Below are 14493 nucleotides of genomic sequence, written 5' to 3'. Positions count from 1 at the left end.
TTTTTAGGTTCAGCAGACTTTTAAAAGTTCTTTACAGTAAATCACCAGTTAAAAGTATTTGGCATGTTCAATTATAGTTTAAAAAGCTGATTTTGTTTTTACATTTTAAATACGTTTAAATCTTACCTTTACTGGTCAAGAAATTTTGCTGATTTACATATTTGCTAAAGGAATGATGGTAACAACCTGGGATAATCACTAAATACCCAATGCAGAATTTTAGTACAAATTTTACAGGACAAAATATCTGTATTTTCCGATGCTAAAAATACAAAGGGTGATTTGAAAGAAATAGTGAATGTTTAAACTTAAAAAAAAAAAAACTTATTACAATAAAAGGTGTATTGCCAAGAATAAGGTAAGTTTGTTCAAAGTAAGAGAGAGTATTCTGGAGATTAAAGGTAATGGGTTTTAGTCTAACAAATTTTTTAACTTAAACACTCTCTGTATTTATTATTTCCCCTTTGATCAAGCTTTTACAACAATTTGTGTTACACAAAAACATTACAGTGTGTCCTTGTCCACTTTATTCATGGGATCTGGCATCATGTGATTTTAAACTCAAATGATCATGAAAGGTAAACATTCCGAATGAATTGGGGACACTAAGGTAGCCAGGACAGCACAACTAAAGACACTCACAAAAGGGGATTGCCAGAACCGCTTTGGCAAGTGGCAAAAACAATGGAATAAGAGTGCTGCATCAAGGGGGAGTATTCTGATGGGGATTAATGGCAAGGTGTCTTTTAGTATAATAAATTTTTAAAAATTTAAACATTCACTTGATTTTTGATCCCACCTTCTTTGTCTTTAAAATATCTATCTTTAGCAGTCTCATAGTAAAAAAAAATTATGACATGTTTACCACAAATAAAATATTCATTTTATATTTTATCCCCCAATTTGGACAAATTCATCAAGATAAAGATAGAAAATTGTTTTTATAATTGCAAATTTTCTCACAAAAATTATTTTTATAATTGCAAATTTTCTCACAAAGTACAGTAAAAAATCTTATACAAAAGATTTTATGCTTTACAATATGCCATATGAAGCAAAAAAATGGATTTCTAACTGTTAGCAAACAAAAATAATTTCTGAAAACTGCTACTGCTTAGTCAAATGTCTACTTTAAAAATTAACCATAATAACAAAACTCTGTAAAAACATAAAAAAACCATAAAAACAGAACTCTATGAATGTACACCTGTACTACAGTTTAGTGAGTAGAAAAATCTAATGCTTCATTAATATGTGATGTAAAATTCACAGAGAAAATTAAATGTGACTGAAAAGTAAATTACTGTTATATGTACATTAGCATTTTTAAGAATTTCTACCAAACTATAGTGAAAAATCTAGTGAAAAAGCATCTATTCTTTTTTAATAAAGGTTAAATTGTAAACATGTTAATAAAAGAATTAATACATTAGGTAAGTAACAGATGTATACAGAAAAATATAATTTAGTTTATGAGAGTATTGCTATAAAGAAAATTAAGACTATACAAGAACAGGGGCTGGGGATTTAGCTCAGTGGCAAAGCACCTGCCTGGCAAGTGCAAGGTTTTAAGTTCAGTTCCTGATACCAGAGGGGGGGAAAAAAAAAAAAAAAAAAAAGACTATACAAGAACAACAAATGTTAACTTTCAAATTCTTTTCAGTCCCAAGTTTTTGAAAACACTTTTGGGATTAGATGTTTTAGGGTTCTAAACAAATATTTCATCTTAAATATATAATATTTTGCTATTGATTAGGATGTCAGAAAAATGAAATATTCTACACTGTCAGCTTTTATCTGGCTCAATTTTAAAGCTAAAAATTAAAAACTATACGTTTACTTGGACTGAATTCAGTTCAACTTTTCTAAAATACATAATTTCATCCTCTAGGCTGACAATCGAGTATTATTTAATGCAATCAGATTCCTGGGATACTGTGATAATATTTCACCACAACCCACACATTTAAAGCTCCTTAACTGCAACCTAAAATTTACCATGCAGCTGTGTTACGGTGATGTTCATGCACAAAGTAATAATGCCTTCAAAAATTGAGATCTCAGAATTTCAAGTTGAAAATCACCCTTATCTTGGTTGAGTTTTGGTCATCAAATTCTCTGTCCAGTTTCCAGTGGACCTGCTTCACTAGTCACTGACTCCTTTCCCTGCCCGCTCTTCCCTCTTTCCCTGCGTCTCCTTCTCTAATCCGTGCTCCCTTCCAAACTAGATCAGCTTTGGCACTAGCAAGCCTTTGGCTTCATCATTTAGTGAGCATACGTTTGTTTTGGTTAGCAAACCGAAATCATATCGTTCAAATTTTCTGTAATTGCTCCTACAGCTAGCTACTCGCATGACTGGTTTTACTCAGAATAGGTTCAAGGGTTCTTAAAGACAGATGAGCACCATACAATCTGAATATGACTACATCAGCCCTGCTACGAAGTAAACATGTTTTAAATATTCTGTGTTCTTTGGTTATCATGTCCCATATTCAAGAAGTTAAATACATACGAACAGACAATTTTTGGTCACTTGTATCACTGCTAATTTAGGTAATAATATTTATGTGTGACATTTCTGCCCCAAAACAACCAATAAATCTGGTTACACAAGAACCGACCAGGGATTTAAGGTTTTTGATATAGCTGTGCTCAGAAAAAGTGGCTGGAACTGACACCTGACGGCTGTTTAACAAGTATGCATTTTTCATTTTTTACACATATGTGGACATTTCCTTAGCAAGAGTCTGTCACTTTCTAACATTATATATTAACAAGTTTAATGTTAAATGACTCTTCTCAGAACATATTAAAAGGAGCTCAAATTAATTCCATTATTTAATATTAAACACAACAGACCTAAAAATCTTACTACCTTTGGATTTTGAAATCTTTTTGAATTCTGATATGAGGTCCAAGGCAAATTTCATTGGCAGTTTCTTTTTTTTTTTTAAATGATAAAAAAACTAAAATACAGGAAATAATTTTTAAAAACCAGAAAAAGATGTGGAAATTAAAATATTTAAGATTTTAATGAACAAAGGCAAATTTGGTAAGATAAACGTGTATTTGAAATTTATTCATAAGGAAGAAAGGCAGAAAGAAAGAAAGTCTGACTTAGCACAAAGGACATGGGCCAGAATAGTAAGCAAGTGTGCTAGGCAGATACAGCAACTGTCAGGTAAGGGAGTATGAGGTTCATGTTAGTTTTACACATCTTTAAGAGCTTAGAGGAACCAAAATTGAATTCGCCCCTAAGCTCCACGGAAGTTAGCGGCCATGGCAAGGAAGATCACAAATTAGTCCTCTGCAACTACTTGTCCAACTGCAACAGTACTAATTTTGGTTGGATCAAGTACTTATAAAACACTCAATGTGACATTCATGCCATACCTCAAAACAATAATTTTAGTTCTTAAAAACTGAAATTCCTTTAACAGGAAAGGCAACTATTTTATTCCAAATGAAGCGATGATAAGTTGTTTCAATCTGTAAAGCAGGGGTTCTTAAAAGTATGACTTAGTTGTGTAAACAACATCTCACTGCCACACAGGTGTACAAACCTGTTCATGTACTGCCTATAGCTGGTTTTATACTATAAAGGTAGAACTGTATGCAACTGAAGTCTCTTCAGAAAAAGTTGGTTGACTTTTGCTCAAAATTGTTCATTGCATTTGCTTTATTTTAAGTACGAAACATGATGGACTAACTGCCTGTTTTTTCCTTGGTGGGAGAAAGGAAGGAAGCTGGATCAGAGGATGAGAATGTTAGGTAACAGAAAAAACAATTTCAATTAAGAGGATGAAGTAGTAACTCAGCCACCAGGATTTTTTGCTGTATGATCACGTGGGACTGTATTTTCTAAGAAACTGCTTCTGGGAAACAACACATGCCAACAATGATATCAGTATTTTTAAAAATATTTTAACTAGATAACAACTTTTCTACTTTTCTTGTAATTCATTCTAAAAGTCATGATGTAGACTTACGCAATAATTTTATCCCTAAATGAGGAAGCCAAATTTAAGCTTTTACCTTTACATGCCCTGCCAACTATATGACCTTCCGTATACAAATATCCAAGTGCCCCACACACAGATGTATGTATATGTGTATGATGAATGTAGACAGTATAGGGTGAATTAAAATTCATAAAGAATTAACTTGCTGGACTTCTCTCTCAAAGGTATTCAAAGGGCTTCATTTTTGTAAAGGATTTAAACATTTGTTATTTATTCAATGTCAGTATACAATGAAACAGGCTTTCTGGTACTATATATTAATTCCTAAATTTTCTAACTATAATTTTCAAAACTGAAAAAACAAAATTATCACATATGGATTAATAAATAAAACAAAATGGCAGAAAGCATCATGATTCTTTTCAAGTCAAGAAAATCTGCTATTTCAATCTTTAAATAAACATAGTATATTTTAAAGTTAGAAATGAAAAGGGATACAATTTTTTAAAGTATTTGTTTTTCATGGTAACAAACACTTAGAAATCCAAAAATCCCAATGGCCAGAATCATAATATGCAAATCATAAAGCAGCCTCATTTGAAATGCTTTTTTTAGTCATTTCAAGTCATAGTCTGATTTCCTATGATTAAGCATGAACAATGTTTTATTTTTATACACTTAAAAATGTTTTAATCTGAGGGTTAGAAAATATCCAAAATGGAGCATTCAAAAGTAGAAAAAAAAAAAAACAACCAGAAAGTTTTTAAAAATAATAATCATTTAAATCAGCAATATGACTTGATAAAAGGAAATTCTCAATTTTCCATAAATGCCAAACAAAATAAAACTGTCCCATGTATAATGACCCCTCCCAAACAACACAAAGCAAGCTGAGCTGTAAAAGTCTATTTCTAAAGCTAGTATCTTGCCTGCAAGACTGGGAGGGCTATAAGAACTGATGGCTGAAAGAGCTTTGGAAAAGCCCACACATTCCATGGAGAATACCACTACCTGGTGGGGGCTAGGTATAGCAAAGTGCCTTCCTGTCAAAGAAAGAAGAGAGAATCTGTATTTGGGATAGAACAAAACCAATGTTAAAGTGCATTTTAAAACAAATGAAAAGTTCAATAGTAAAATATTTAATAAAACTGCACTAGATAGTTCTAATCACTGTTACAGGAATACCTTAAATATTGAAAACTGTACCAGAAACTTTAGTATTTCATTTTCTCTATAAAATTATTCATGCTTTAAGAAAAGGTCTTTAACAAGAGCTTTCTCTGAATAAATTAAAATTTAATTACATTTGATAAAGTTGCCACTCATATGAATAAACAGAATAAATTAAGCTTCTGCCTAAAAGTAAGAAACAAAAATTTAAAACTTACCACGTAAAGTTTTTGAATGTGTCTGTTCTTTGCTGGGAATATGTGCACCTCCACCAAATACAGCAGACCACATTTTTTCATTTAAAGGATGGGCCACAATCCGAAACAGCTCATTACTAGAATGCGTTGCCAGGCCATGGATGAAGAGACTAAGGTACACTGCTGTGAGAATCTCACAAAGCAAGACTGTAAGTCCTGACTGGGCTTCCTCACCAGAAGAATTCAAAAGTCTAATCAGACAAGTTATTCCTAAAAACAAACCACAAACATAGCTGCCCATTAATAATAATTTTATTAAATTAAAAATCAACTTAGTTTGCTTTCCATTACTGTTATAAACACCTGAGACCATCAACTTATAAAGAGAAAAGGTTCATTTGGGTTAACAGTTGTGGAGGTTTCAGTCCATGGTCAGCTGGCCCTACTGCATGTGAGACAGTATATTCCATGGCAGAGAAGGCTGCTCACCTCATGGCCAGAAAGTGAGAAGAGCTAGAAGAGATCCTGGATCCCACAATCCCCTTGGGAGCATGCCCCAGTGACCTAAAGAACTCCCATAGGTCCTGCCTTTTAAAGTTTCTACCACATCCCAGTAGCACCAAGCTAGGTACCACAGGCATACGTGGGACATTCAAGATACAAACTGGTTAGTAGATGAAATGAGCCTAAGAGGTCATGACAAGACATTTCTCTCTTTTTAAAAAGTGCATGTTGGCTGTACAGAGTGGAGGGTTTCACTGTTACATGTTTATGCATGCATATGACATCTTTAATCATTTCTACCCCCTATTATGTTCCTTGTCCATCCCCTTCCCTTATTTTCTTCTTCTCTAATAGTCTCCCTTGACACATATTTCTTTTTTTTTTTTCCGGTACCAGGAATCAAACTCACGACCTCGCGCTTGCCAGGCAGGCGCTGTGCCGCTGAGCTAAATCCCCAGCCCCTGACACATACATCTTGATTGAATCCTAATTGGGATAAAAGAGAAATTTGAGCATTAGGCGAATAAAAGATACTGTTAATTACTGATTTGAGTATAATAAATTTAGTAATAAGCTTAATAATTTTAAGAATACAATTATAAATTCCATTCACTCTATGTCTACATACATAAACATTATTAAAATTTTGCCATATTTGCTTTAATAATGGTTAAATCTGCAGAATGCATGATGGATATAAAGGAAATAATTGTACTATCCTTTCTAACTCCATGCTTGAAATTTCTGTTTTCTGTCTTTTTGGATTTTGTTTTGTTTTGTTTTTTGACACAGGGTCTCACTATGTAGTTGACTGGCTTTGAACTCACTATTTAGCCTAGGCTGGCCTCAAACTCACAGTGATCCTCCTGTTTCAGCCTCCTGAGGGCGGGGATTACACATGTGCACCACTACACCTGGCCTTGTGTTTGAAATTTTTAATGAAATAGTGTAATGCTACAAATGGTACCTCTTGATTTTTTATTGTGATGAAATATAAAATTCACTGTTTCAACAATTTTTAAGAGTTCATTAGTGTTATATCCTTAGTATTCTTGTGTATCTCACTGTTCATAATCAAGTTTATTAGGTATAATTTACATATAATAAAATGCACACATTTTAAAAATTTATCTAGTCTAATTTTTGAAGTTTTGAAAAAAGCATCATGATTTAATGTTTTCTTCCAAGTTTCATAACTAGTAATGGTTTCTTACATTTACAAATGTTGAGCCATCAATTTAGATAAACAATGAAAATATGCAATCTGACTCAAATTTCAATGGCATAATTTTTTATTGTAAGAGCAAAATTATTTTAAACATAATGTAGCAAAATATTTAAATTATTTTAGTATAATGATCAAGGAAATAGTTTAAGTAACTGTAGAACTTATAATGAGTGGTGAATATTGAACTGCTATCAATTCTAGCAGTATTAATGATTATCATATGGCAAAACCAAACCACATCTGACTTTACTCATATAAGACTTTCAAAAGACTAAGAAAAAACTCATACATATATAAATTATTTATACCTGGCCATTGAGCTGGTGATGTATTGGGAGTTACTGCTTCATCTAAACTCCCTGTTCTCAAAGAATGCCGATGGGAAAGCAGTACTGTTTCATACACCATTCCAGTAAACTGATTTGTTTGAAATGCACTAATAACAGAAAATAATATGTAAATCAGTAATAAATTTCACACATAATATTTCCAAGTTTTAGGTCTAATTTTTCAGGATATCTTTAATACAAATTTTTATTAATTATACTATGTTATATCTAGGGATTTACTCTACAGTTTAATGCTGTATTAAAGTACAGGGCTGAGGATGTTGCTCAACAGCAGAATGATTGCCCAGTGTGTGTGAAGTCCTGGGTTGGATGACAGCACCAAACACACACACATACACACACAAATCCTAAAGCAAAGTGTAAATACACACATCTAAAGTGTAAATATATATATTTTTTAAATATGGGTTTTAAGTATATTTATTTAATGAAAGACACAGTAGAGGTACAAGTGGAAAAACTAAATCACTACATACAAGTAGCAAGTTCATTCGATTGACAACTGAATTTAGATTCAATTACATTTAATTGCTAGCATAACCCTACAGGAGGCATTGAACCAGGTACTCAGCACGTAAGAAAAACAGTTTCTGTCTCTATGAAATTGATACTCTGGTTGGTGAATGAGACAAAAAAAACTCATCATATTTTTCTTGAAGTGGAACTATGAATATGGTACTATGAAAGCAAAAGAAAAGAGGATGTCACGAACTTGGGAATTGAGCATAAGATTCTCCAGCTACATGAAACTTGGTCTTAAGACTACTTAAACAGATAAAAGAACAAAATAACTTACAGCTTTACATAAACCATGAAATAATTCTGAGTTTGTGAAAACATCAGAATCAGATATTCCCGTATCATACAGTAAATAAATTGATATAATTTTTAAACAAAGGAAGATATTGGGTGAAAACTATTCTGACTGGCGAATCTCATTGGTCACAATATTTTCATGTATTTGCATATAGTTCTCTGGCTTTACTTTCCGGGTTCACAATGGCAGAGTGACAACAAAAACCTGCCCTCCACTCCTTCCTGTATATGAAACCTATGGGAATGAAATGAAAATAAAAATATGCTGATGAAAATAAAGCCATTATTCAGTTAAGAAGAAAAGTGAAATTTTAAGAGGATGAGAGTAAAAAAATGAAACTGAAACACCTCTAGGAATATATAACCAGAATAAGTGGAGCTACTTAGGGAGAATTCATATACATAAGATAAAGACAACTGAGAACTAACACCAAGCAAGGCCTGCACTACATAAGAGATAACAAACTCACCAAAAGATTTTCACCTGAAGAGAATGACTTATCAGAACATTAAGAAAAATATGTATACTCAAAGTATAAAAAATTACAATACTCAAAGCAATTTTTAACAAAAGATTGAGAAAAACACTTCTATGAAAGAATCACGAGTTCTTGATTTGTCCTCTGCCAAAGAGTACAGCAAATAAATATTTTTTTTGAGAGAATGAAACCAGTTGAGAGATTTCTAACCACTGGATAACTGAGAAAACACCCACATTAAACAGGCAGAAAAGGCCAAGGCACACTCAAGCACGGAGCACAGCTAGGACTACACCATTAAACTGAGAAAGAAATCTGAATACAGGCATTTGCCACAGATCCTCTCCCTAGCTTAGCACAGAGTAAGAGGTAAATACCCACACTAAGCCTCACTGTGAAGATAGAAGAAACTGAAATGCATACTCAAATCAAAAACTTTCCTACACCACCTAAAGATTCTGCAACTACACTGCTTTCAGAGTACTGACAAGATACAGCATGTACTCAGTTCCAAGGTACCACTGCAAGTCAGAGACAGCAGTCTGACAGACACAAAAAGTGAGAGATATCTTAAAATCTGTGGCCAAGAAAATGGTAAAAACTTCTCCTATGCAAGGCCAACCCAACAAGATGGAAAAAAGTACTTGCTATATACAATGCATAAAACCCTACACAGAAATCAAGGAAATGTAGTTTTTTAAAAAAGGACCAACATCTCCAGAAACATACTTAAATAAAGTTGTGATTTACCCAACAGAGAATTAAAAATAATGCACATAAAAATGTTAATGAAGCTGCAGTGAGCAATGCAAGACAAAACTAAGAACTTCAACTAAAAGTATAAAGAAGTAGCAAACAAAAAGCATAAACCTGAAGAAGCACTGAGCTGAAAAATTAAATACACAATGGTTCAATAAGAAACCAGACAGAACAGAAGGAATGATCAGTGAACTTGAAGATAAATGAATGGAAATAATCTGGGAACTCTAAAAAAGGTGAAGATAATTTAAGAGGCATAACAGACACTATTAAGCAGAACAACTTACATACTGTTGACATTCCAGAAGGAACAAGAATAGGGGAAAGAACAGAAAATACATTCAAAGAAATATCAGTAGAACATTTCCCAAGCCTGGGAAGGAAACAAAGCCAAATCCATGCATCTGACAGGACACCAATAAGATAAACCCTGAATGATGCTTATCATAAAATATCACAAATTGCCAAAAGTTAAAGACAAAGGTTTATTAAAAGCAATAGGAACTCTCCAATGAACTTTCATAACAGGAATAACAGGATCTCTCTCTAAATAAACTCGCACAATACTATCAGTGGAATTCTTATCAGAAATGTTGAGACCTAGAAGAGAATGGGATGATGTACTTAAAATCCGTAACCACACAAAAAAGTCTGCTAACCAAAAATACTAGTTAACAATCCCGTCTTTCAAGAGGACTCAAATCAATAAAGCAGAGATGAAAAAGGAGTCACTGTAACTAATACCATAGAAGTACAAAAAGTAATTACAGACAATCATAAATAATTATATGTCAGTAAACTAGGCAATCCAGAGAGCTAATAAATTCCTGGATGCATATAACCTACCAAGACTGAAACATCAAAAGGAGTTTTTGGGCCAGAACCCAACCGCCCAGGCGCCTGGGAGGCAGGCTGCCAGCATCTTGGAAGCCCCACGGTGGGGAGCTCCAGCCTTTGGGCCAGACCCCAGCTGCGCAGGCGCCCAGGTGGCGGGCCGCCGCCACTCTGGAAGCCAAGCAGTGGAGAGCTCTGGCCTTTGGGCCGGATCGCAGCCATGCAGCTGCCCGGAAGCTGGGCCGCCAGCGTTCGGGAAGCCGCGTGGCGGGGAGCTCCGGCCTTTCAGCGGGACCCCAGCCGCACAAGCACCCGGGAGGCGGCTGCATGTGTTCAGGAAGCTATGTCGCGGCACATGCTGCCAGACCCCAACCCAACCACTGCCACGCAGTCCAGAACTATCATGGCCCAGAGAAACAATGACACAATTGGCCCGCCATGCGCCAGCCACGGAGGCCCGCCTGGGGATGTGCATGAATCATCCCAACATGAAGAAAGCCCTGGGAATACATGTCACACAATGGGTTGCTCTTGCCCCTGCTGCTGAGAACCAGAAAGGTCCGGAGTCAGCCGAAGAGGAGCTGTTAAACAAGGACTTGGAGAACACGAGGATACAGACTATGCCTGAAGACTCAGAGGTCTAGTAGACCAGGGTCACCACAGCCATTTGGAAACTAGAAAGCAGGAGGACCTTGTGTAATACCTGGGGAGACCCCATGGAACCATTCTTTCCCTGACAGTACAGGCTGAGGTGGAGGAACACGTGGAGCTCTGGAGAGGTCTGCACTGAGATTCCTGCTGCCTGTGCTCACAGTTAGGAAGAGGACACTAAGTGGTTGTGGGGTCCCAATGCACTGAGTGGCTGGACAGAAAAAGCTACAAAAAATGGCTTTCGCCCCAGATGGCTCACTTGAGATGTTAGTAAGGATTGCCTCCTCAGTATTCTATAGCCATGATGAGGAGGAGGCCAAGGAGAGAAAACAAAGAGACCAAGAAAAAGCAGCTGCTTTTGCTGCAGCACTAAGAGAAACAGACCCTAAGTCTGATTCTCGGGGCCCCAAGAAGAACTCGATGACTGCATTCATCTGCTACCACTCTTAAAAGCCAGGCTACCTCAAGAGGAACTGCCCTAAGAAGCCCCCTGGGCCATACCCTGAATGCAAAGGTGACCACTGCAGAGTGGTCTGCCCTCTGAAGTGGAGGCCCCAGAGCTCAGACCCATCCTACCAGTCAGTCTAACCAGAATGAGGGAGCCTGGGGCATACTCTACATTCTCCCTCTGGCCAGAATATCATCTCCATGGAGGAGCCCCAGCTAATCATGACTATAGAGGAAAAAGAAAACAGCCTGTTGCTAGACACAGGTACCAGTCTCTCGCTCCTTCTTTTCAATCCTGGCCTTCCTTCCAGCCATCATACCTCAGTGAAAGGAGTCACTGGTGAGGAGGTAATACGCTATTTTTCACAACCCTTAGGCTGTAACTACTTGTTAGATCTTTCTTGCATATCTCTGTCTTCCTGAGAAACCACTTTGAAGATACCACCATGTATTACAGCAGCCACTGATATTTCCCTACTAATCTGTCCATAACTCTGTAATGTTTGTATTGTTCCTATGCTATTTTGTAAATGGATGTATGTTTATTACTATGTGTTTCCTACAACAACCATTGAGAATCGTTAATGAATATTCAATTGGTCACTCATGTATAGCTCTATTTATTTTCTTTAGAAGGCACTTTGAAGATACCAAAGTATAGTACAACGACCATTGATAATAAGCTACCACTTTTGTCTGTAGCTCACTATTATTTATCTATTTGTTTTCCTGAGAAACTATCTTGTAGGTAACAATATGTAAAACAACAACCATTGATAATTTCCTACCACTTTGTTGTAATTCAGTAAGCTCCCCTATTACTGTTATCCTTCTTCTACTCTTTAAAATAAAAATAAAAATATACATAAATAAATACAAGAAACATCAAAAAGAGAAAAACCTAAACAGACAATAACAAGTCAAAAGATTAAATCAGTAATAAAATTATATCCAAAAGCAAATTGGAGAGGAAGGCCATCACCTGTGATGCCAGGGACACAGCAAACAGGCTGCTGCCTGTGGTATGACAGGTGAACTTCAAGCCTGCTCTACATTTTGCTTCCCCTTGCCGCAGGGCAGCAGAGGTGTAGACTAACTGAACAATTTGATCCTGGAAGAGATCACAAGAAGAGAATGTAGCAACCAGGCATGGCACATGCTGACAGTAAGTCCCACAATTTGTTTGAGCCCTTGCCCTACAGCATGCATCCAGCAAAGACCAGACTACGGATCACTTTTCCAGTCTACCAAAGTAAGCAATTACACCCTTTTGCATGCACAATTACCACAGTCTGGGATGAATAAATAGAGGGGCCTCTGATGAAGGGAGGGCACTTCACAAACCCAAAAGCTCTAAAACTAGATGGCGAAAAATGTGATGGGCTTGATTTCAAGACTGCAGATCCAGAAAAGAAAACAGTTATGCAAAAACACCAGAATTTTTTTTTCTTTTTACCCAATCTTTTAAAACATTTTCTACTTTTCATTATTTTTCTATTTCTTTAGTGGGTGGTAGAGGCTTGGGGTTTTTGCTCCCTTTTTTTTTTTAACTTTAAAATTTTTGTCTTTTTTATTTTTTTCTCTTATTGTCTTTCCTTCTTGTAACTTTTTTCTCTCTTCCTTATTTTTCATTTATTCCTGGTACTTTGCTCTTTTTCTTTTTCCTTCCTTTCCTTGTTTGTTTCTTTCTGTGACTGTTCACACTATTAATATCCTTTTATTCCTCCATGGGGCCCCCCAACTTCATTTTTCTCTCATCTTCCATTGTTTTTCAAAATTTTCTTCATTCTTCAGTTCCCTACTCCCTCTACCTTTTTAGTATAACTATTAAGCTTTATGAATCTTTAGATAGCTAGTTAACTCTACATTATTGCTGTTAAATAACACTTTATTGGTAGTGGAGGTAAAGTTTCATTCAGGAGATATTTACTGTAGGACAATATTTGGTTTGTCTTAGAGTTCATAGTACAATCACAGATCTCTTCTATGGGTAAGGGTGGTACATTAAAGGTTCTTAGGGCTTGTCAATATTCAGTTTTTCTTTGATAATATTATTGTTGTTGATTTTCTTACTACAGTTAAGGTGACACAGTTGTTGCTATTAATTGGTTTCTTGTGATGACATTTATTTTTCTTGGGATTGCCTTGGTGTCATTAACAATACTGCTCCTGTTCCCAGAGAACTGATACTGGGCAAAATATGCTCAATCTTGGGAGAAAGGCAAAGGCTAATAGTTAGTGATGCCCAAAAGGCACTCCTGAAAAGTAGACAATAACTAAAGAGGAAACCACACAGCTGAAAATGGTAACAGAGGAGATAAAACATATTCGAGTTAAGTCCCTGGACAAACAATTTCTATTCTTGGAAGAGGTCTGTAAGTCAGATTCATTCATAACTGACGAAGTAAGCCTTATACACTTTTGACACAGATATACACAGTATATACAGTATTAAAAAAAAAATCGTATGTTCCATGATCTTGTCCTTGTTCTTGTTCCTTGTAGGAAGCTTTGTGCTTCCTACCAGTCCCCTCCATATCACTACTGATTTTCCTTTCTTCCAAACATGCTGGGCTCTGACTGAGCACTTTACTACTATACACTATCACACAGCAGCACAACTGTCTGGCAGACACATGAACTACTTCCACGATTTGTTCGTATCTACGAATGTTCATATTGTGAGGTCTGTTTGTACTGTGAAAGTTCGCAACCATAATATGTTTCTCAGGCACGTGGTAAGCTCACAGAACATATAAGTAAACACATAAGAGGCCAAATAAAATGAACAGCAAGTCTACAGAAGACATTAATACAGATAGCTGAGCTCAACAAAATGATGCAAACTGTAAACAACTAAAATAGAAAAAAATCAGAGTCCATTGGAAGGCTCCAAAAAGAAACTCAGGAAATTAAAAATTCTACTGAGAGTATGTGCAGTATGTAAGGACAAACTGTCAGAACTAGAAGACGGAGGTGTTGTCAGTAAGCAATTAATGAAAGAACATGAAAAATAGATCCACAGCTGTTAGATGATGCAAAAAAGACCAAGCTAAAACACACTGCAATTAGTGAAAAATCAGAAGACAGCACAAA

The 14493-nt window shown here is 35.8% G+C and overlaps 1 protein-coding gene across 3 annotated transcripts in view; it reads right to left on the bottom strand.

Annotated features, from left to right (window-relative positions):
- Dmxl1 (Dmx-like 1) overlaps positions 1–14493 on the bottom strand; it is a 145282-nt gene that overhangs the window by 55842 nt on the left and 74947 nt on the right. For 2 of the 3 annotated variants that reach the window (XM_013506996.1, XM_005376544.1), the window contains exons 26-27: positions 7370–7497; positions 5351–5599 (exon numbers count right to left, since the gene is read on the bottom strand). In XM_013506996.1, coding sequence (XP_013362450.1) covers positions 5351–5599; positions 7370–7497 — 377 coding nt within the window. Of the gene's footprint in view, positions 1–4422; positions 5006–5350; positions 5600–7369; positions 7498–14493 lie in introns of those variants that run through there. The other variant, XM_013507007.1, reaches the window with a different exon arrangement.

This window comes from Chinchilla lanigera, unplaced genomic scaffold, assembly GCF_000276665.1.
Source record: "Chinchilla lanigera isolate Chin_1 unplaced genomic scaffold, ChiLan1.0 scaffold00007, whole genome shotgun sequence".
In the NCBI taxonomy this organism is placed as follows: domain Eukaryota; kingdom Metazoa; phylum Chordata; class Mammalia; order Rodentia; family Chinchillidae; genus Chinchilla; species Chinchilla lanigera.
Note: the sequence above shows the minus strand (reverse complement) of the source record. Positions and strands in the feature narration are given on the sequence as shown.